This window comes from Nycticebus coucang, chromosome 15, assembly GCF_027406575.1.
Source record: "Nycticebus coucang isolate mNycCou1 chromosome 15, mNycCou1.pri, whole genome shotgun sequence".
NCBI classification, from domain to species: domain Eukaryota; kingdom Metazoa; phylum Chordata; class Mammalia; order Primates; family Lorisidae; genus Nycticebus; species Nycticebus coucang.
The window spans coordinates 67,158,460-67,180,036 of NC_069794.1; the positions used below are offsets into that span (position 1 = coordinate 67,158,460).

A 21,577-nucleotide genomic window follows, 5' to 3' on the forward strand; every position below is an offset into this window, starting at 1 on the left:
CTGGGCGTTGTGTGGCACATGCCTGTGGTCCCAGCTACTCAGGAGGCTGAGGCAGGAGGATTGCTTGGGCCCAGGAGTTTGAGGTTACTGTGAGCTATAATGTCATGGCATTCTACCTAGGGCACAGAGTGAGACTCTGTCCAAAAAAAAAAAATCACCATTCATCTCATACAAATCCTTTCTTTTTTTTTTTTCTTTCTTTTTTTTTTCCTTTATTGTTGGGGATTCATTGAGGGTACAATAAGTCAGGTTACACTGATTCAAATCCTTTCAATACTCATGTTAGAAACCTGTTAAGCTCAGGTTGTTTTCATGGCCCTAATTATTGCTAAGTTCTAGCAATTTTACCCATGATTGCTTTTGATCATCAGTACAAATATCAATACATGGTAAAAACAAAACAAGTTTCCCAACATTCTGATTTTCATTTAAAAGCTTGAACTTTGGCAACAAATAATGTAAACTGTTTGCCTTGAAATGACAGTCTCTCTTTCTGTTCATTTTTGAAACAATGTCTGCCTAGCACCCAAGTCTGAAAGCTACAATTTATCTGCCAGAACTTCTTTGAAGTAACTGAAAAAAGCAACTAGTTTTTCCTTAAGACAAAAATCCTCCTCCTCTTGCAGACAAAAAAGTGCCTCAATAACACTTCTCATTTTATTACACAGGACATTTTAAAGACATGTGAGTGATTTTAATGACATTAATTTTTACTGTTTCATCAAGGATAATATTAAGCAAAACTAACATGGTTTTTTATTGCACATGCATCATGGTGGAGAATTCAATCACTCTCACCGTTGTTTGTTCTCATGACCCTGATTCTTGCTAAGTTCTAGCAATTTTACTCATCGTTGCTTTTGATCATCAATACAAATATCAATACATGGTAAAAACAAAACAGTTATAATTAAAGCAGTTTTGGCCTTGGCAATCACACTTTGAGAACCACTAAACAATACAGAAATAAATAAATTAGTCTAGCCATGAATAAGTGTCCATAACAAGCACAATTTTTTTTTTATGTAGCAGCTTACAGTATAATTTCTCATGCGTTACATCATTTCATCCTCATGACACTCTTGAGATGCTACGTTAAGCTGCTATTTTTTTCACACTTATAAGAAAACATGCCTTGAGCAAACCAAAATAACTTTCTCCTAGTCCTGGCTAGTGAGTGACGAGTTGGATTTCAGAACCACACTTGCTGACTTCAAGTACAGAATTTTCCCTATAGTACCACATTTTCTCTTTGCCCTGACGTGTAATAAAGATCTGCTTCTCTGTTTGGCCTGGGGAAAGACTTCATGAAGAAGACTGCCATGGCAATTGCAACAACAACAAAAATAAACAAATGGGACTTCATTAAACTGAAAAGCTTCTGTACAGCTAAGGAGACAATAACCAAAGCAAAGAGACAACCTACACAATGGGAAAGGATATTTGCATATTTTCAATCAGACAGAAGCTTGATAACTAGGATCTATAGAGAACTCAAATTCATCCACATGAAAAAAGCCAACAATCCCTTATATCAATGGGCAAGAGACATGAATAGAACTTTCTCTAAAGATGATGAATGGCTAACAAACACATGAAAAAATGTTCATCATCTCTATATATTAGAGAAATGCAAATCAAAACAACCCTGAGATATCATCTAACCCCAGTGAGAATGGCCCACATCACAAAATCTCAAAACTGCAGATGCTGGCGTGGATGTGGAGAGAAGGGAACACTTTTACACTGCTGGTGGGACTGCAAACTAGTACAACCTTTCTGGAAGGAAGTATGGAGAAACCTCCAAAGCACTCAAGCTAGACCTCCCATTTGATCCTGCAATCCCATTACTGGGCATCTACCCAGAAGGAAAGAAATCCTTTTATCATAAGGACACTTGTACTAGACTGTTTATTGCAGCTCAATTTACAATCGCCAAAATGTGGAAACAGCCTAAATGCCCACCGACCCAGGAAAGGATTAACAAGCTGTGGTATATGTATACCATGGAATACTATTCAGCTATTAAAAAAAATGGAGACTTTACATCCTTTATTAACCTGGATGGACGTGGAAGACATTATTCTTAGTAAGCATCACAAGAATGGAGAAGCATGAATCCTATGTACTCAATTTTGATATAAGGACAATTAATGACAATTATGGTTATGGGGGGGGAACAGAAAGAGGGAAGGAGGGAGGTGGGTGGGGCCTTGGTGTGTGTCACACTTTATGGGGGCAAGACATGATTGCAAGAGGGACTTTACCTAACAATTGCAATCAGTGTAACCTGGCTTATTGTACCCTCAATGAATCCCCAACAATAAAAAAAAAATAATAATCAAAAAAAATAAAGATCTGCTTCTCTTTTTCCTCCTTAGTATGTCTGTAACCTGTCATCTGTTGATCCTTACAACACCCACCTTAGGCTAAATTTTACAGGAACTCTAACATAGTAGACAGGATGAGGCACTCCAAAATGTGGTACATTTTGTGTGACCCACAAATATTGTTAAACATTTAAGAGATTTCTCCAAAGTAAATGAAGTACATTACAAAAACTGCCACTATAAAGACAGTAAATGGTAAGCAGGGGACCTCTCAGCAGACTGCTCGGTGCTAATTGATACAGATGATGACAATGTGCCAGCGCCCTGTGTTCCTACAAGACCCCAGGCATCAGAGCCACCCCATCAACCCAGACCTTTAGCCTGTGACTGCTATGTAAGAAAGAAACACACTTCTTTGTTCTTTAAGTCACAGAAAGGATGTGTGATCCTTTGATAGGAAAAGGGGTAATGAGTATCTGGAATAACAATATAATATATCACAAAATGTTAGTTCTCAGACAGATTGGAAAGAAACATAGCATAATGTTAAAAGTACTGTAGTTATCTCTTTCTGGTAGACATATATTTTTCTTCTTTGTATATTTCTTCATGCCTGTAACCGCTGGTATACCCTGTTCCACGGTTTCCTGCAGGCGGAATTTGAAATGTGGATTCTCTATTTAGAGTAAGTCATAACTGAGTGAACTGATTTGCTCTTCCCTTATACAATTCATAAACATCAGTTTGGTGACTTTCTTTTATAACCATTGGTACTTCATGAGAGCCATGCCACCTTTTACAAAGAATATAAAGTTTTCAGGAAAAATCATTTTTAATTTTTAATTTTTGTTTAAATACATTGAAATTATGGATGCTCTTCAAATTACAATAGGGTTACATGCCATAACCCCATCATAAATTCAATATGTGAATATTCATATGAATATTATAGTGAATATGTCTTGCTTTTGTACCATGATAAAGTCCAAAAATCGTTGTTGGGCGTCCTGAGTGGGGGACATCTGTATTTCATTACACTAGTATAGAAGACAGCAGCTTTCATTCAAGTATTCATTTCAACAGCACTTATGTATTAGCCACCTTTCTGGGTACCAGGGATACTGTGATCAAAGACACCATCCTTGACCTCAGTGCTTCTCTGGGCAGATGCTCCTCTTTCATCACGCCTTTATGAAAGCGTGGACTTAGGCAACTGAAACGCTTCAAAGTTCACTTAAGACAAGGCTGTAACATATAATCAGACTTTATTGAAAGCTTTGGGATAGTGAAATGGAAACTTCAAACTGGCCATTAAATGTGACTTCTGAATGTCATCAGTTGTCCTTCTCATCTTCCCACCCTCCTCTTATTTCCCAATTTCCTTCTATGTTTTAGGAAGGTCTTAATAGGAATGGCTGTGAGCAGGAACATGCTACCCCCAGAGCCCAGGGTGCCCAAGTCCTGTAGGGCCCAATGAGAGCAAGAACCAGTTCCCTCTGGCCCCAGCCGGAGGAAGGGTAGCCTCCCAGAAACAGAATCTTCAGAGCTCAGCTCCACCTACAGGATGGTGCCTTTTCATATTAAGCAAAGAAGCTCAGCTCTGTATTTTCTTCACCCTTTCTTTCCACTGCTGAATTGCATCTTGACTTTTTGTTTCTCCAAGACCACATTGCATTTTTCCTTTTCAGTTTTTTATAAAAGTGAGATTTGTTGATTTTTAATATACAGGTAGTAAAAGTCACTCTTTCTAGTGTACAGTTTTATGAGTTTTAACAAGTACATAGTCATGTTACCACTATCAAAATCAAGATATAAAACCATTCCATCACCCGGCAAAAAATCCCCTGTATCGACATGCAGTTAACCCTTCCTGACACTCTCAACTCTAGGAAAACACTGACCTGTTTTCTGTATCCAGAGTTTTGTTTACTCTAACAGTGGTTCTCAACCTGTGTGTCACAACCCAAAGGAACTGTATTAAAGGGCTATGGCATTAGGAAAGTTGAGAACCACTGCTCTAGAATGTCACATAAATGGAATCATACAGCATGCGGCCTTTTATATATTATTTCATTCACTTAGCATAATGCAAGTGAGATTCATTCATGTTGCTGAGTGTGTCCGAAGTTTGTTCCTTTACGGGGCCGAAAAGCTTTCCATCATATAAATGTACCATAGCTGATTTATCCATTCACCAGTTAAAGAACATTTGGATTATTTCCAGTTTTTGATGATTGCATACCAGTCTTTGTATGAACATAAACATGCCTTTCTCTTAAGTCAATATCCAGGAATAGGATTGCTAGGATGTATGATAAGTGCATGCTTAACATTACATAAAACAGCAAATTGTTTTCCAAAGAGGTTGCATTTCTTTGAACTACCCAATATGATCTGTAAAGAAAAGAAAGAAAGAAAGAAAGAAAGAAAGAAAGAAAGAAAGAAAGAAAGAAAGAAAGAAAGAAAGAAAAAAAGAAAGAAAGAAAGAGTCTGCAGTCCCACTAACAATGTATGAGAGTTCTAACTAATATCCTCGCCAGCACTTGATTTTGCACAGATTTTGTAGATATTTTTCCTTATTCATTTTAATGAGTGTGTAGAGGTATGTCAGTGTGGTTTAAACTTTCATGTTTCTGGCTCAGTGCCTGTAGTTCAGCCGCTAGGGCACCAGCCATATACACTGGGGCTGGCAGGTTTGAATCCAGCTGGACCTGCCAAACAACAGTGATAACTACAACCAAAAAATAGGTGGGCATTGTGGTGGGTGCCTGTAGTCCCAGCTATTTGGGAGGCCTAGGCAAGAGAATTGCTTGAACCCAAGATTTTGAGGTTGCTGTGAACTGTGACATCACAGAACTCTACCCGGGGAAATATAGTGAGACTCTGTCTCAGGCAAAAAAAAAGTTCATGTTTTTAATAACTGATGATGTTGAGCATCTTTTCATGTGTTTATTTGCCATCATATTCCTTTTTTGTAAAATGTCTCATTTTGCCCGGTTATTTTATTTTATTATTATTTTTTGAGACAGACTCTCACTACGTTGCCCTGGGTAGAGTGCTATGGCGTCACAGGTCACAGCAACCTCCAACTCTTGGGCTTACTCAATTCTCTTGCCTCAGCCTCCCAAGTAGCTGGGACTACAGGCACCCACCACAACACCTGGCTATTTTTTGGTTGTAGTTGTCGTTGTTTGGCAGATCCCAGCTGGATTTGAACCCGCCAGCTCTGGTGTATGTGGTTGGCACCCTAGCTGCTGAGCTATAGGCGCCGAACCTTGCCCAGTTATTTATCAGATTGTTTGGTTCATTATTGAGTGTTGAGGATTCTTTACAATACATATCGTATACTCAAGTCCCTTCATAAGATACGTGCTTTGCAAATATTTTCTCCCAGTCTATAGCAAGATTTTTCATTTCCTTAAATAGAATCTTGGTCAACTGAGGCTACAATAACAAAATAACATAGACTGGGAGGCTGGGAAGTTCAAGTTCACAGTCAAATTTGATTACTAGTGAGGGGCTTCACCCAGGCTTGCAGATGACTGCCTTCTCACTGTGCCCTCACTGGGCAGAGATAGGGTGAGCAAGCTCTGTGATCCCTTCTTGTAAGAGCATTAATCCCAACATGAGGACTCCAGGCTCAATACTTCATCTAAACCTGATTACTTTCCAAAAGCTTCATCTCCAAATACCATCATATTGGGGGTTAGGGCACCAACATATGGATTTGGAGTGGAAGTAGGAGGTAGGACACAATTGAGCCCATGAACCTCTCAAAGAGAGTAAGTTTTTAATTTTTGATGAAGCCCAAATTATCAATTTTTATTTTATAAATCTTGCTTTTCGTGTCAAAACTAAAAAACATACATCTAACTAAAAATCACAAAGATTTTCTTTTATATTCTCTTCTAAAAATGTTATACTTCTAGACGTTTTTATTTACTTCTACAAGCCATTTTCAGTTAATTTTTATATATGGTGCCAAATATGGATTGAGGTTCTTTCTATTTCTTTACATTTGTATGTCAAATTTTCCTAGTACCATTTGTTAAATAGACAATTTTTTCATTGAATTACCTTTGCATGCTTTTCAAAAATTAATCAATCATAAATATGTGGGTGTAGTTCTGGTTTCTCTATTCTGTTCATCTGATTGTGGCTTGATTCTAAGTCTTGAAATCCTCCTAATTTTTCTCTTTAAAAATTTTTACAATTATTCTAGTCTTTTGCTTTTCCTTATAAACTTTAGAATAAACCTATCAATTCCCACTTTAAAAAAAAAATCTTCTGGTATTTTGATTGGGATTGCATTGCATCTACATAAATAAATTTGGAGAGCACTGACATCTTGACAATATCAAGTCTTCTGATCCACGATCATAATAATTATCTTATTTAAATCTTTAATTTATTCAGCAACATTTTATAGTTTTTACTGTATATATACATATCTTTTACTTTTATTTATTTATTTATTTTTGAGACAGAGCCTCAAGCTGTCACCGTGGGTAGAGTCCCGTGGCATGGCAACTCACAGCAACCTCCAACTCCTGGTCTCAAGCGATTCTCCTGCCTGTGCCTCCCAAGTAGCTGGGGCTACAGGCGCCCACCACAATGCCTGGCTATTTTTTGGTTACAGCTGTCATTGTTGTTTGGCGGGTCCAGGCTGGATTCGAACCCGCCAGCTCAGGTATATGTGGCTGGCACCTTAGCTGCTAGAGCCACAGGCACCGAGCCTATACATATCTTTTACTACATTTATCCTCAAGTATTTTATATTTTCCATGATACTGCAAATAGTATTGTTTTATAATTTTAATTTCTGATTGTTCACTGCTAATATATAAAAATATACTTCATTTTGTGTATTGACCTTGAATCCTATGATCTGGCTAAACTTGCTCATTTGTTCTAGTAACTTTTTTATAGATTTCTCAGCGTTCTCTGTGGAAAAACAACCACCACCACCAAAACTATTTACTTCTTTTTTCCAACTTAACTATTTTTTATTTTTCTTTATTTTATTGTTTGCACTAACTAGAACAAGATGATGAGGAAAAGTGTTAAGAACATCCATTCTATCCAGCATAGCTTCTCCCAAATCTTAGCCTTCCACCAAGTCTAAGGCTAGGACTAGTGATAGAGTTGCAACTGCAAAAAACCACAGACCAAGTGGCTTAACCAAAAGAAATTCACTTTTCTCATAATTCTGGAAGCTAAAAGTCCAAGATCAAAGGCAATGGCGCAGTTGGTTTCTTCTGAGGCTTGCAGATGGCATCTTGTCCCTGGATCTTCACCTTGTCTTCCATGTCCTGAACTCTTCCGTTTTATAAGGACACCAGTTATATTGGATTAGGATCCACTCTAATGAACTTGTTTAACTTATTTACCTCTTTAAAAACACTATCTTTGGGCAGCGCTTGTAGCTCAAAGGGGTAGGGCGCCGGCCCCATATACCGGAAGTGGTGGGTTCAAACCCAACCCCGGAAAAAAAAAAAAAAAAAACTTGAATTAAAAACACTATCTTCACATACAGTCACATTCTGAGGTACTGAGGGTTTAGGATTTCAACATATGAATTTGAGGGTGGAGAGACATGATTCAGTTTATGGCAACCATTAAATATGTCAGCTGCAGATCTTTATAGATGCCTATATAAAAGTGTTAAAATTCCCTTTTATTTCTAGTTTTCTAGAGGTTTTTTTTTTTTTCTGAGACAGAGCTGTCGTCCTGGGTAGAGTGCCATAGCATCACAGCTCACGGCAACCTCTAACTCCTGGGCTTAAGTGATTCTCTTGCCTCAGCCTTCCAAGTAGCTGGGATCACAGGCGCCCGCCCGCCACAACACCTGGCTATTTTTTGGTTGTAGTTGTCATTGTTGTTTGGCAGGCCCAGGCTGGATTGGAACCTGGTGTATGTGGCTGGCGCCTTAGCCGCTTGAGCTACAGGCCCCGAGCTGTCAGAGGTTGTTTTTTAACTCATGAATCAGTATTGAATTTTGTCAAATATTTATTTTCTGGATCTATTAAAAAGATTATATATGCTTCATTTCCTTCTGTTAATACGCTGGCATTGATTATTAAATCAACCTTGTATTTCCAAGATTAACCTTATTCAGTTATATTATCCTTTTTATACATGGCCAATTTTATTTGGGAGAATAGAGTATGTTTATAACGCACAGGATACTAATGAATGTATGTGTGTTGGTAAGCAGACATGCTGTAAAAAGCTTTATCTCCCTTTACCATAACATAGATAAGCATATTGCTTACAAATATGTAGGCAAATATTATAATAGAAATTAGTTTAAAGGGTTAAAAGTGATTGTTTCTGTAAGCAGGACTGTAAGAGATGTTCTTGGAGTTTTTTGTACCATTTAACTTTTTAAAATTATGTGCACATTACTTTGGTAGAAGTAACAATTTATATATATGTATATATATATATATTATATATATATATACATATTAAAAAGTAAAATTTCCCCATCCAGTCATTTGTTTTTACTTTTTGTTTCATTGGTTCAGCTGAGGTTTTTCTACTTTTGCCGTGCATGATGTGCAAACACCTGCAAGTGTCTGCTTTTCCACTAACTCGTTCCAACGCAATTTATCGATTACTCTTTATTTTCTCTCATGATATATTACTCTTTAAGTGTAGTTATTTATACCGGGTTGTTTCCACATGATCTATTCTTGAGTGGTTCACGCTGATTTGAGCTACAGGAAGAATGACTTCATTGTGAACAGTGTCATTCATGGAAATAAGAGTAAAAGATAAAGGCGCCCATAGATTTATACAAGCAGGTGGCTTATGAATGTATGGTTTAGAAGAATCTGGGAGTCATATACAGATGACGAACATTCAAAGCGCAAAAGGTGGCTCACGCCTGTAATCCCAGCTCTCTGGGAGGCCCAGGCGGGCTGGTCGCCTGAGCTCACAGGTTCGAGAGACCTTGTCTCGCCGGGCGTTGTGGCGGGCACCTGTAGTCCCAGCTACTTGCAAGGCTGAGGTTAAGAGAATCGCATAAGCCCAAGAGTCTGAGGTTGCTATGAGCTATGACGCCACGGGAGACGGAGTGAGACTCCTGTCTCAAAAAAAAAAAAAAAGCGCAACCGCTATTAAGCGACACCGGGGAAAATGGAAACTCCGCGCGCTGTCAGGAGGAAACCCGACTCTCAGCCTACAGAAATCCCCACACGAAACAGACACGCGCACTAAAGCAGGAGACCCAGTTGCTCTCGCTTTGATTTCGGGCGCCTGCGCCAACTCAGGCAGCGATTGGCGGCGCGCCGGGCGCGCGTCACTTCCCGCTGCGGCCGGGCTCGGGCTCGGCCTCGCGCGCGCGCTATGTTCGCCAGCGCGGAGCCTCGTGGGTCACGGCCGGGTGTCGGAGTCGGAGTCGTGGTGACCAGCAGCAGGCATCCTCGTTGTGTCCTCCTGGGAAAGAGGAAAGGGTCGATTGGCGCTGGACGTTTCCAACTTCCCGGGGGTCACTTGGAGTTTGGGTGAGCAGCCGCCCAGCGGTCGACACGAGAATAGCGACCAGCGCACCCTCTTTTCTCGCGTTATCCCTCGGTTCTCTCTGCCCCTTAGGCTCCGGCGGGGAGGGGTCGCTGCGCTGAGCTGGGAAGGACGTTCTCGCTCCCAGGTGGGCTCCACCTGCTCAGAGTTGTCAGCTTCGCCCGCACTCGGTCGCTGCTGGAATGGGCGCGTGAGGTTCTCACCGAAGAGAGGGAAAGTGCGTGTTTATACATCTCGAGCTGCCCAGCGTGGTCAGTCAAGACGTTTGCAGGGTTTCCTTGCGATTTAGACGTACGCAGATAAATTTGGGCCGCGTAATTTTAGTTGCATCGTGACCAAACACATGGACCTCAAATCTTTGGGCCTCAAGTTTTATCGTCTTTAAAATGGGAACCTTGGACGAAATACTCTTAAGGTCCCTTTCTGCCTTGGCACTGTACCACTTGATAATGGATCACAACCAAGGGAGTCGGACAGTTAATGAATTCTATAAAAGAGAGAAGAAGAAAGCCTGGTGTGGTGCTAAAAAGTGGATTCTGAAGTGAAAATAAGGTTAACATAAACCGCATCTAAAAAACGTCAGACCCAGTGCTTCCCTACCCCCTTGGTATAAAAAATATGAAGGGTACACAAGAGACAGAAAATAGTGAATCCTCACGTACCTTTCACAGAGCTTGTTTTGGTTCTTGTCTTTACTGCCTCGCCCTCTCCTACCTCACCCACCTGGTTTTCTAGATTATTTTAGAGGAAATCTCAGACATTTTCTTGTTTTCATCCCTAGAGTTCAGTATGTTTTCCTTAACAGACTTTAAAAAAAAAAATCCATAATACCATTTTCCTACCTAACGGAACAATTCTTTACTATTATCTGATTCCCAGTCCGCGTAGTGTTTTACTCAGTTCTGTTAAGTGTATTTTTATTGTTTTGTACCAATTGGGATAGGGGAAGGTACTTTACTGCATTTGGTTGATAAATTTTTACTGCGTTTGGTTGATAAATTTTTAGATCCTTAAATTTAACAGTAACTGCCCCCCATCTCCTCTTTTCCCCCTACCATTTATGTGTTAAGGAATATGGGTCACTTGCTCTGAAGAATTTCTCACAATCTGGCTATGTTTCATATGAAATGGTTCATTAAAAGTATAGTAGATGCTTGATCCAAGTACCTTTTAATTGGACTTTGTCCCTTAAGGAATTCTTACGATCTTTTTAGCATGTGGACTTTTTTTTGTGTGGAATACTTTCATGGTTTTCAGAATTAAAAAATAATAATAAGTTGGGCGGCACCTGTGGCTTAGTGAGTAGGGCACTGTCCCCAGATACTGAGGGTGGTGGGTTTAAACCTGGCCCTGGCCAAACTGCAACAACAACAACACCACCAAATTAATGAATTTATCATTTTCAGATAATTAAGGTAAACTGTCAGTTAATAAGATGTCTAGATTAAGAACCAAATTGCCCAACCACACGTATTGTACTTTGTTGAATGTTGGTGGGCTTTAGCCAAATTTAGATCACAAACTTAATTGAAATGTACATTTACCTTAACATACAACATGACTGCCTTAACAATAACACAAAGTACTGAAGTCTTGACTCTAATATCAATGATTGTAGCCATCATTGAACTTTGATGAACTTTTTACTAAGTGCTGTTCAGTCATATGTGTTCTAAGCTCTTCACATGTATGCTTTCACTTAACGTTTATGTAACTAGTGTACTGAGTGGGCTAAATTTGATGGAGGAATGGACAGAAAAGGGCTTCATTTTCTCCTAACATTTTCTTCATATATGATTTGTCTCTTTTCTTCAGCATCTTTCCTGCAAATGCTATTTCTCTGTCACTTGGTATAAAAATAAATCACATTTGGGTCATTATGACTCACTTCCAGGCATTTAAAAGTCCAGGCCCATTTAAAGCTCAGTCTCACATCCAGTTTCTGATCTCTCCCCAGTAGTGTTGGCAGGAGGTGTGAGCCCTTGTCTTGCTCTTTCTCCACCTCCTCTTCTTTTCTGCTGTTTCTGAGTTTCTGTCCTTCCCTAGTGTGTTGGGGAAGGAGGAGAGAGGGCAGGCAGTTTGGGTGATGACTTCTGCTCTAATTTGTCCCTTTGTGCCCTCTGGGTGTGCTAGCCACTGTGTGCTCTCTTTCTCAGTGTCTGTTTATCAGTTGAGAAGTCTCACAAGGATTTCTTTGACAAAGATGACTGGTTTTCTGGGACACCGGTCCCCCTCCCCTAGTCTTGTAGCACACTATGTTTTCTTTCTACTGAGGTTGGATTACTCAGTAGAAATGCTGTTGGATTACTCAGCAGCCTCTTGTGGCATCCCCCTGGCCCAAAGGAAACACAGAGAGGGAAGGATGCTTTCACTGCTGCCTTTTTTGCTTGTTCAACCATCATAGGTTGCTGTAGCCAGTCTCTCACCATCCAAATTCCCCTGGTTGGAATAAGCATCAGCCTTTGTATTCACCTGTATCCCAAAACTCCAAGGGACACATTTCAAATTTACTCAGGAGCTATTCCTAATATTCCTGCTCTAATATGCTGGGGTAGACATGTAAGTTTCTGCAGCTCAGTATATCTTTAGCAGGGGAATGATACACTATTATTTCTTTTTTAAGAGTCACACCCAATCTCTGTGACTGATTCTCTTGGAATGCCACTCAACTTCCTTGGGAACAGAGTTGGCCCCTCATAAGAAAAAAGGGAAACATTCCTTCCTGCTACTCAGAACTTTCCTCCCTCTCAGAGATTTCCTATCTTATGTAGCCTAGTGGAATGAGGTCACAGGACTAGCCTGGCCTTCCATAGCAAACCCTTGAGCTCAAATGACATCCGTTAGTTCTTTTGCTATACTCTTGAGAATTTAAAGGTGCTTATTACCTGCTTATTGTCTTCAATTTTGAGTCTTAAACTGAAATTCTGAGACTATTGGAAAAGACAGAGTACTTCTTGACACATTTAAAAGAACCCCATGAGAAATTAATATTACTCTTTTTTTGGCTTGTCCAGGGCAGAAAATAATGACTTGAGTTCAAACCAAGGTCTAGGTGACTCAAAAGCCTGTGTTCCTAACACACTAAACTGCCTCCTGGAGTGCTAACAGCTTCCAGGCCTGAGAATTAGTGCCAAATTGGCTAAATTTTCATTTTTTTAATTCAATATGAAATCCTTTTGGTCTTCAAGTAACTAGATTCAGAAAATACAGAATGTCAAAGGCAAGGTTGTTAATTTATTGTTTGAAAGTGGGAACCAATTACAATTCTTCTTGCTTTACATGAGAAATTTCTAGCTAAACCAACTTCATGGAAAAAAAAATTAATATAGATAGAATTGAATACAATGATATGTTTCTGTTTTCCAGTGAGAGTTGGGAAGAATGTGCTCAAAGGGAAACCTTGGAAGAAGCTGCTCTTTACCTGAAAAATGTTCGCTTTGCCTCTGTTGTGAATTCCTTTGTTGAGAAAGAGAATTACCATTATGTCACTATATTAATGAAAGGAGAGGTGGATATGACTCATGATTCAGAACCAAAGAATGTAGAACCTGAAAAAAATGAAAGTAAGAGAATTATGTATAATTTGTATTTTTCTTTGAGAAGAGCAGATGGTCCTAAAAAAGTATTACATTATGTTGCCATACGAAGAGAATGCTATGATCTGAATATTTGTATTCCTCCCAAGTTCATACTGAAATCTTAACCCCAAGGTGATGGTTATAGGAGGTTGGGCCTTTAGGGGGTGCTTAGGTATGAAGTAATGAATGAGAGTAGTGCCCTTACAAAGGAGACCCCAGAGAAAGCCCTCACCCCTTCCACAATGTAAGGGTACAGAGAGAAGATGGCTGCCCATGAACCAGGAAGTGGGCCCTCCGCAGAGGCTGAATCTGCTAGTGTTTGGATCTTGGAGTTTTAGCCTCCAGAACTGTGTTGAATAAATTTCTGTTGTTTATAAGGCATCTAGTCTGTTATAGCAGCCCTAATGGACTGAGATATGTAAATATGGAGATGTAGGCTCCGTGCCCGTAGCACAGTGGTTACAGCCCCAGCCATATGAGGGGCTGGAGGGTTTGAATCTGGCCTGGGCCTGCCAAACAAAAATGACAACGGCAACAGAAAAATAGCTGGGCGTTGTGGTGTATGCCTGTAGTCCCAGCTACTTGAGAGGCTGAGGCAAGAGAATCACTTAAGCCCAAGAAGTTGCTATGAGCTGCGACACCATGGCACTCTACTGAGGGGACATAGTGAGACTGTCTCAAAAAAATAAAAATTAAAAATGGAGATATAAGATCAAGGTTTAATATACACATGTAAATATATTAAATCATGAAGAACCAGCTACTTGGGTTTGTGTCTATTCAGAGCTTTGTAACATTGAGCAAACCCTCTTTTTTCACCTGTGGGAATGATAGCTACCTCAAATGGATTGTTGTGAGAATTTACATGTAAAGAACCTAGCAAAAATAGTGAGTACTCAGTAGATGCCAATTTAATTTTTAGTGTTTATTTTTTTCAGAGACTTATCTTGAAGTCTCTGCTGCCTCTCACATTCCTAATTATCTTAGTTAAAAATGAGTTATAGGAAAGAGGAGAGAGCCCAGCACATTCATTTCATCTGTTTTCCTCAGTTTTATCACCTGTGCAGGAGAGGTAATACCTGCCTTTTACCCTGAATAATTATTCTGACAACAGTTATCTGTTACCCGTTGAATTGAATGCTTTGAAAGTTTTCATGACAGTTATTTACTATATGCTAAGCATTGTTCTAAGGATTTTATGTGTATCATCTCTCCTCAAATTCTTACAAAACTAAGAGGAAGAACTAACGAAAAAAATTATCAAACTTTTGGAATGTATTCTTTGCCATATAAAACTTTATCCAAGTGATCTCATGTCCTGAATCTCCCCTCTAAACATACGATTTCTTCTCTAACATGGAAGAATCTTCATTCAACAAATACTTTTTGAGTGCTGTCTGCCAGTCACTGTTCTAGGTGCTAAAGAAACAGTGGTATGTGGAACAAAGTCCCTGCCCTCCTGGACTTCACGTGTTATTGGGAGGAGAAACAGGAAAGTGGCAAATATTTTATAATAGTAGCAATAAAAACGAGAAAGAATAATACAGCTGTATAAGGAGAGCAATGCAGGGGTGCTATCTCAAGGGGGGGTGTCTGAGAAAGGGACATAATGCTCTCTGACCTAGAGGAAGTGTTACTTGTAGAATGCAAAAATCACATTTTTATAGATTGATTTGAATGAATAAACAGAAAGGCATGTTGGGCACCCAAAGGCCTGTTGAGTCATACAAGATTTCGATAAAGTAGGTAACTGCTTGAATCATTTAAAATGAACTAGCAAGGAACCGCCCATGAAGTGGCCATAGGCCTTTAGTTGGCCTAGGATACAACTAAAATCATTCATGCCTCAAGAAATGGAAGACAGGAGACCTAGGTAAAAAATGTATGGGGTAAATTGGGGGAGTTTTCTTTTTTTTTTGCAGTTTTTGGCCGGGGCTGGGTTTGAACCCACCACCTTTGAGTCACAGGCGCAGCCCCAGTTGGGGCAGTTTGGCCAGGGCTGGGTTTGAACCCACTCCTTTGAGCCACAGGCGCTGCCCCTGTTGGAGGAGTTTTCTAAAAGTCTCTGCTGCATCTTACATCCCTAATTATCTTAGATAAAATGAGGAGTAGGAAATGGGAGAGCCCACTATAATAGTAATGGAAACAAAAATCATTAGTGGCCAGGCACGGTGGCTCACTCCTGTAATCCCAGCACTCTGGGAGGCGAGGTGGCGGATCGCCTGAGCTCACAGGTTCGAGACCAGCCTGAGCTAGAGTGAGACCCCGTCTCTAAAAATAGCCAGGCATTGTGACAGATGCCTGTATTCCCAGTTAATTGGGAGGCTGAGGCAAAAGAATCGCTTGAGCCCAAGAGTCTGAGGTTGCTGTGAGCTGTGGCACCATGTCATTCTACCAAGGGTGACAAAGTGAGACTCTGTTTCCAAAAAAAAAAAAAAAAAATCATTAGCTTTTACATTCTGAAGCTTCAGGGAGGAGCAATTGATTTTTGACTTTTTAATATTAGATTGATGTTTAATTATACCTATTTCTATTTTATTACTTTTTGTAGAACTGAGTTTTTTTTCTTTATGACCAAAGCAAAATATGTTACGTATAATGGAACTTCTTGTTACATCAGTTTTGAGATATAATTTATTTAGGAAATAAGGGTAGGTTATTGTCATTTTAAAATAGAGCCTGAAACTTGAAAGGCTGAATATTTTTCTTATTTTTGTCTTTTCTATGGGCAAAAATAGCTGAGACTAGAAGAGACAAATGTGAGGAAATGATTAAATTTTTTATACTCATTATCCTTCACAAGCAGCAATTTTGAAGGCCTTCATTTATAGAAGGGGTGCTGGGAGGAAATTCCAAAGTCACTGACTGCCCCACAAGCTTTATTTGAGCATTCTCATTTTCACAGCTGCCCTCTTGAAGCTTCCTAGTTTTTCAGTCCCAGAGGCCTTTCTGGCCTCTGTAGGGACAGGAGTTGGAGACCCTGGTGCAAATTTAAACTTGAATCTTGCTCTTCTGAGCTGCAGCCCTGTATTTTCCTTTCTAGGTGTCTTCCTTTAGGAGATATCTCAAAATCAACTCATCAATTCAACTTCAAATTACACTCATTATTCCTTTACTGAAGTTGGAATCTTTATGTAAAGGACAGTTATTTTGGCTCATACGTCTTTGACTTTTCACCGTGTTTGGCTCATAATCAATTTTCAAAATACTGGATGTTGAAGGAAGGGACAGATGAACGAACTATAGGCCATTCTCTTTATGTGAAGCTCTCGGATGTGGTACTAGACTGGCCTACCTTTTAATAATTTCTGAAAGATTATTCTGCTTTATTAAGTACTATATCAAGAATTTTAATTACTATTTAACTGTATACTTTTATTCCTCCTAGGATAGAGTAGTTATGAGTAGTTTCCACACGCTTTGTGATTTTTAAAATTCATGTATGTAACTTTTTTGTCCACCTTTGTTTTGTTAACCCCGTCATGTGAATCTTGCTAGTAATCGTGAATCAAGCAATATGATTTTACAAGGTTCAAGATTAAGGGCATCAAATCAAATTTGATTAGAAACATTTGGTGGTGGTTCAATCCCAGCACTCTTGGAGGCCAAGGAAGGTGGATCATTTAAGTTCAGGAGTTAGAGACCTAGTCTCTACTAAAAATAGAAAAAACTAGCTGGGCATTGTGGCGGGTGTCTGTAGCCCCAGCTTCTTGGGAGGCTGAGGCAAAGAGGATCTCTTGAATCCAGGTTGAGGTTGCTGTGAGTTAAGGTACCACAGCACTCTACCCAAGGCCTCAGAGTGAGACTCCATCTCAACAACAAATTTGCTCCTTAAGTAACAATATAGCAGGAATTATTTTTGTTTTATTCCAGTTGTGAGCTCTCACTGATAACCGGTTGTAGCCTGGCCAAGGTGCACTGCTTTAGTGAGTGTTTTATTTAGTCTGTGTTGCTTGGGTCCTGGACCTGAATCACCTGCTTCCAGTGACTGTTTACTACATCTTTTCTCCAACCATCTGACTGTAATCAGGAGGATCATCCAGACACTTCATTCTCTAAGTAACAGGGATCAGCTTTTTTTTTTTTTTTTGAAACAGAGTCTCACTTTACCACCCTCAGTAGAGTGCCATGGTGTCACACAACTCACAGCAACCTCCAGCTCCTGGGCTTAGACTCCAGCCCAGCTCCTGGGCTGATTCTCTTGCCTCAGCCTCCCCAGCAGCTGGGACTACAGGCACCCACCACAACGCCCGGCTATTTTTTTGTTGCAGTTTGGCTGGGGCTGGGTTTGAACCTGCCACCCTTGCTTGGTATATGGGGCTGGCGCACTACTTACTGAGCCACAGGCGCCGCCCAAGCATCAGCTTTTCATAGACTCTCTTGGCAGTTAATTCAGCATCTTGCAAGCACCTGTTGGGTACTCGCTGTCTCTCTCTGTTAAGCGATCCTCTTGCCTGAGCCTCCCTCCCAAAGTGCTAGGACTACAGGTGTGAGCCACCAACTGCATCCGGCCCAAATAATTTTTAAAGTCAGTTAATTTTTTTCTATCTAGGTCAGCTTGCTGAAATAAATACCCTTTGTTTTCTGTCAGCTAAATAAATTGATTTGGTATCTTTCTTTTCTAGGTTGGGAGTGGGTTCCTTGGGAAGAATTTCCTCCACTAGACCAGCTTTTCTGGGCACTACGTTGTTTAAAGGAACAAGGCTATGATCCATTTAAAGAAGATTTGAACCATCTGGTAGGATACAAAGGCAGTCATCTCTAGGTGACCTAGAAGATTTCTTAATATTTTTAAAAGACAGTAATAACATCTGGCTAGGGATTGAAAAATATCTACATTTCACAATTCCATTTTTATGTAAAAATTTCTTTGATTTATTGGTTGCCTCTTAATCTACTCACCTTTTCGGTCAGTACTGAAATATATTATTGAATTGTATTATAGACACAGAGGAAATGATTGTGACATTGTGGTTAATCTCCTTTCCATATTTATCTCTGATATTTACTGTGCAGTTTGTCATTACCAGCTTGTATGGGTAGGGATAATAGAATTTGCCTTTGTGTTTCACTTCAAACATAGATGCTAATTCAAATAATATAATTCAAATTTAAACACAGTATGTCTGATGCAGAATTTGTCATGTTTGTTGATTTACCTCTTTTTTTAAAAAAATTGAGGGGAAGTGTTAATATATTGTGGCAGTCTTTGCAACTAGAGGAAACAGAATAGGCTATTAGGGTATATTTCCTAGCTTTCTGATGAGCAGCTAAGCCAAGAGAAGTGAGACAAACTTTGGACAGAGGTCCTCAGACTTTTTAAAGAGGGGGCCAGTTCACTGTCCCTCAGACTGTTGGAGGGCTGGACTACAAGTTCCTGTGCACACTGCACATATCTTATTTTGAAGTAAAAAAACAAAACAGGAACAAATACAATCACACCACCTCATGTGGCCCGCGGGCTGTAGTTTGAGGACCCCTGGGAGTCTGTATCCTACCATTAGTAGGTCTTATGATTTTGGTTTTCTCACTCTGAGATCTAGTACCCTGTCTCCCCGAAAATAAGACATCCTCCGAAAATAAGACCTACTTACAGGAAAGATAAGACGTCCCCTGAAAATAAGACCTAGTGCATCTTTGGGAGCACACCTTAAAGTAAGACACTGTCTTACTTTCGGGGAAACAGGGTATCTTAAATGTACAATGAGGAGACTGACTAAAGCAGTGGTTCTCAATGTGTGGTTTGGGGTACCAAAGGTTTCAAAGGTACTCGAGGTCAAAGCTATGTGTATAATTCTGAGGTGTCATTTATCTTTTTCACTTCGATCCTTCCATGAGTGTGCAGAGTTTTCAGAGGCTGCCTGATGTGTGATACTATACCAGACTGAATGCAGAAGCAGCTGTGAGAACCCAGCTATCTTCTATTAAGTCAAATATTAAAGAGATTTGCAAAAAACAGTGCCACTCTTCTCTATAATGGTTTGAGAAAAAGTTAACTTTTCAAAAAAAATTTATGTTAACATGTATTGGGATTTATTTTAAATGATTAATACTTTATTTCTCTTTATTATATTTTAATTTCTAATATGATAAATATTACTAGATAAAATTCTGCCTCCCCCAGTCTCTTCATGGTCTTTAGTAATTTTTTAAGGAGTGAAAAGGGATCCAAAACCAAAAACTTTGAGAACTGCTAGATTAAACACTAAGCTCACATCCTTTTCTTTATGAACCTACTTCTGTGCTATTCTGTGCTTCTAAAATTGTTTGCATTTGAATTTTGCTCTTTCAAAAGACTCTAATACTACTGTAGTAATACTTGCTACAAAAAGTCTTTTCCTGATGAGTATCATTTTTTAAGTTCTTCTCTTTTTTTTTTGAGACAGAGTCTCATTATGTGGCCCTCGGTAGAATCACATCTCACAGCTCACATCACAGCTCACAGCAACCTCCAACTCTTGGGCTTAAGCGATTCTCTTGCCTCAGCCTGGGACTATAGGCGCCCTCTACAAAGCCTGGCTAATTTTTTTTTGTTTGTTTTTTTGCACTGTCGTTGTTTAGCTGGCCCAGGCTGGGTTTGAACCCACCAGTCTCGGTGCATGTGGCCAGCACGGTAAACCACTGTGCTATGGGCACCCAGCCTTAAGTTCTTAATTGTTTGCTTTTAAAAAATTAAATATGTTTATTAATCTACCATTTATAAATCTGATTTTCTATTAGTTACGCATATTTTTGATGTTAGAATGTTTGAGGAACTCAAGTATAATCAGTGTATGTTCCCTGACCTTCAGATATACACTGATGAATTTCACACTATTTTTCTGAAGGGGGTTGGATCACCAGATGAAGGGGTTTTGACTCAAGGAATTAAGAGGCTTGATAGAAAGTCCGTGTTGGGGAACTGAGGAACTCTGGGAGGAGCCCTCCTGAGCAAATCTCAGGTTCGTATTTGTTACCATAAAGCAGGAAAAAATAGTTAAAAGTTACTTATCAGACACCAGCACTTTTTAAAGGGGGGAACATGGTAAGTGTCAGAAAGAATGCCTCCGACTTGTTTTTGCAAAACCACAGACCTTGAGTACAGCCTCTGCCTCCACCATCAAGAGACCTTTGGAATCTAGAGAATCTTTACTGTAACCATTAGGCCTGGGACTGCCACCCCTCATATGCACATTCTGTCTTGGAGGCCAGTTTTCTGACCTGCACATTCACAGCCAACATGCCATTCTCGTGATTCTCCAGGTCTCTCAAACAGGAAGCGAGTCTTATGCTAAAGATCAGGGCACAATTTTCTCTACATTTTGCTGCTCCTGTTTGATTACTCCAGATCCTTCAATGATGTATTGTTTTCTTCCTTGACTTATTCCTTTCTCCACTTGACTTAATCGCAGTACGTGGCTTCTTCTAAATCGTAGATGGGTGAGGCTTGATGAGATGAAAGCAGGCGAACCTTAGGGGAGACACTCTTCCCCAGGTTCATCTCACAAATGGTTGACTGGGAATTCGTTGAGATGTCTCTTTATGCTAGTACTTATCCAAGCAGATGTTTTATAGCTTCCAAAACTTATCATAAACCTGTGGAGTTTTGCCATAGCCACCATTTAAAATTTTTAGTAGACAAGCTCATTAGGAGCTTTGGAGGGGTTTTGTTTGTTGTTCCTTAAGTCATCCACTTGACATGAAGCTTTCTTCTATGGAAAGAAAAAAATGAACCTGAGCTTTTATTTGTAGGAAAAAGTAAAAAGCATTTCATATTAGAAGGGCATTGCATTTTACATCAACACTATGCTCAGGTGGCATCCAGTAATCAGTAAATACTTTTCTAAATGAGTAAATGAATCAAGATTTAGAACTCTTGAGTAAGTACTTAATTCTTAATGGTTTGTTAGAAGACTTGTTACTATACTGGCTGTGGCAACAGCTTAGCAGAAGGCATCCCAGTGGAGCATGATATAAGTACTTAGATCAACTCGGAAGAATTGCGTCTTTGTTATCTCGACTGCTGGCTTTCCAAACAAGGCAAACATTTACAGATGAAATAGTCTCCTCTTCTGTGAGCCACCAAGGATCATAATAAATGGGAATTGTAGAGAAACCAAGATCAGAGAGTCATTCATATAAAAGAAGAAATCGGGGGTGGCG

The 21,577-nt window shown here is 39.7% G+C and overlaps 1 protein-coding gene across 3 annotated transcripts in view; it reads left to right on the top strand.

Moving 5' to 3' along the window:
- Positions 1–9,632: 9,632 nt before the first annotated feature.
- Positions 9,633–21,577, top strand: part of NUDT15 (nudix hydrolase 15) — a 33,677-nt gene continuing 21,732 nt past the window's right edge. Inside the window, exons 1-4 of one of the 3 annotated variants that reach the window (XM_053563081.1) lie at positions 9,633–9,841; positions 13,224–13,420; positions 14,796–14,868; positions 18,061–18,163. In XM_053563081.1, coding sequence (XP_053419056.1) covers positions 9,684–9,841; positions 13,224–13,420; positions 14,796–14,851 — 411 coding nt within the window. In that variant the 5' untranslated portion in view covers positions 9,633–9,683 and the 3' untranslated portion in view covers positions 14,852–14,868; positions 18,061–18,163. Of the gene's footprint in view, positions 9,842–13,223; positions 13,421–14,795; positions 14,869–18,060; positions 18,800–21,577 lie in introns of those variants that run through there. The other 2 variants (XM_053563080.1, XM_053563079.1) reach the window with 2 other exon arrangements.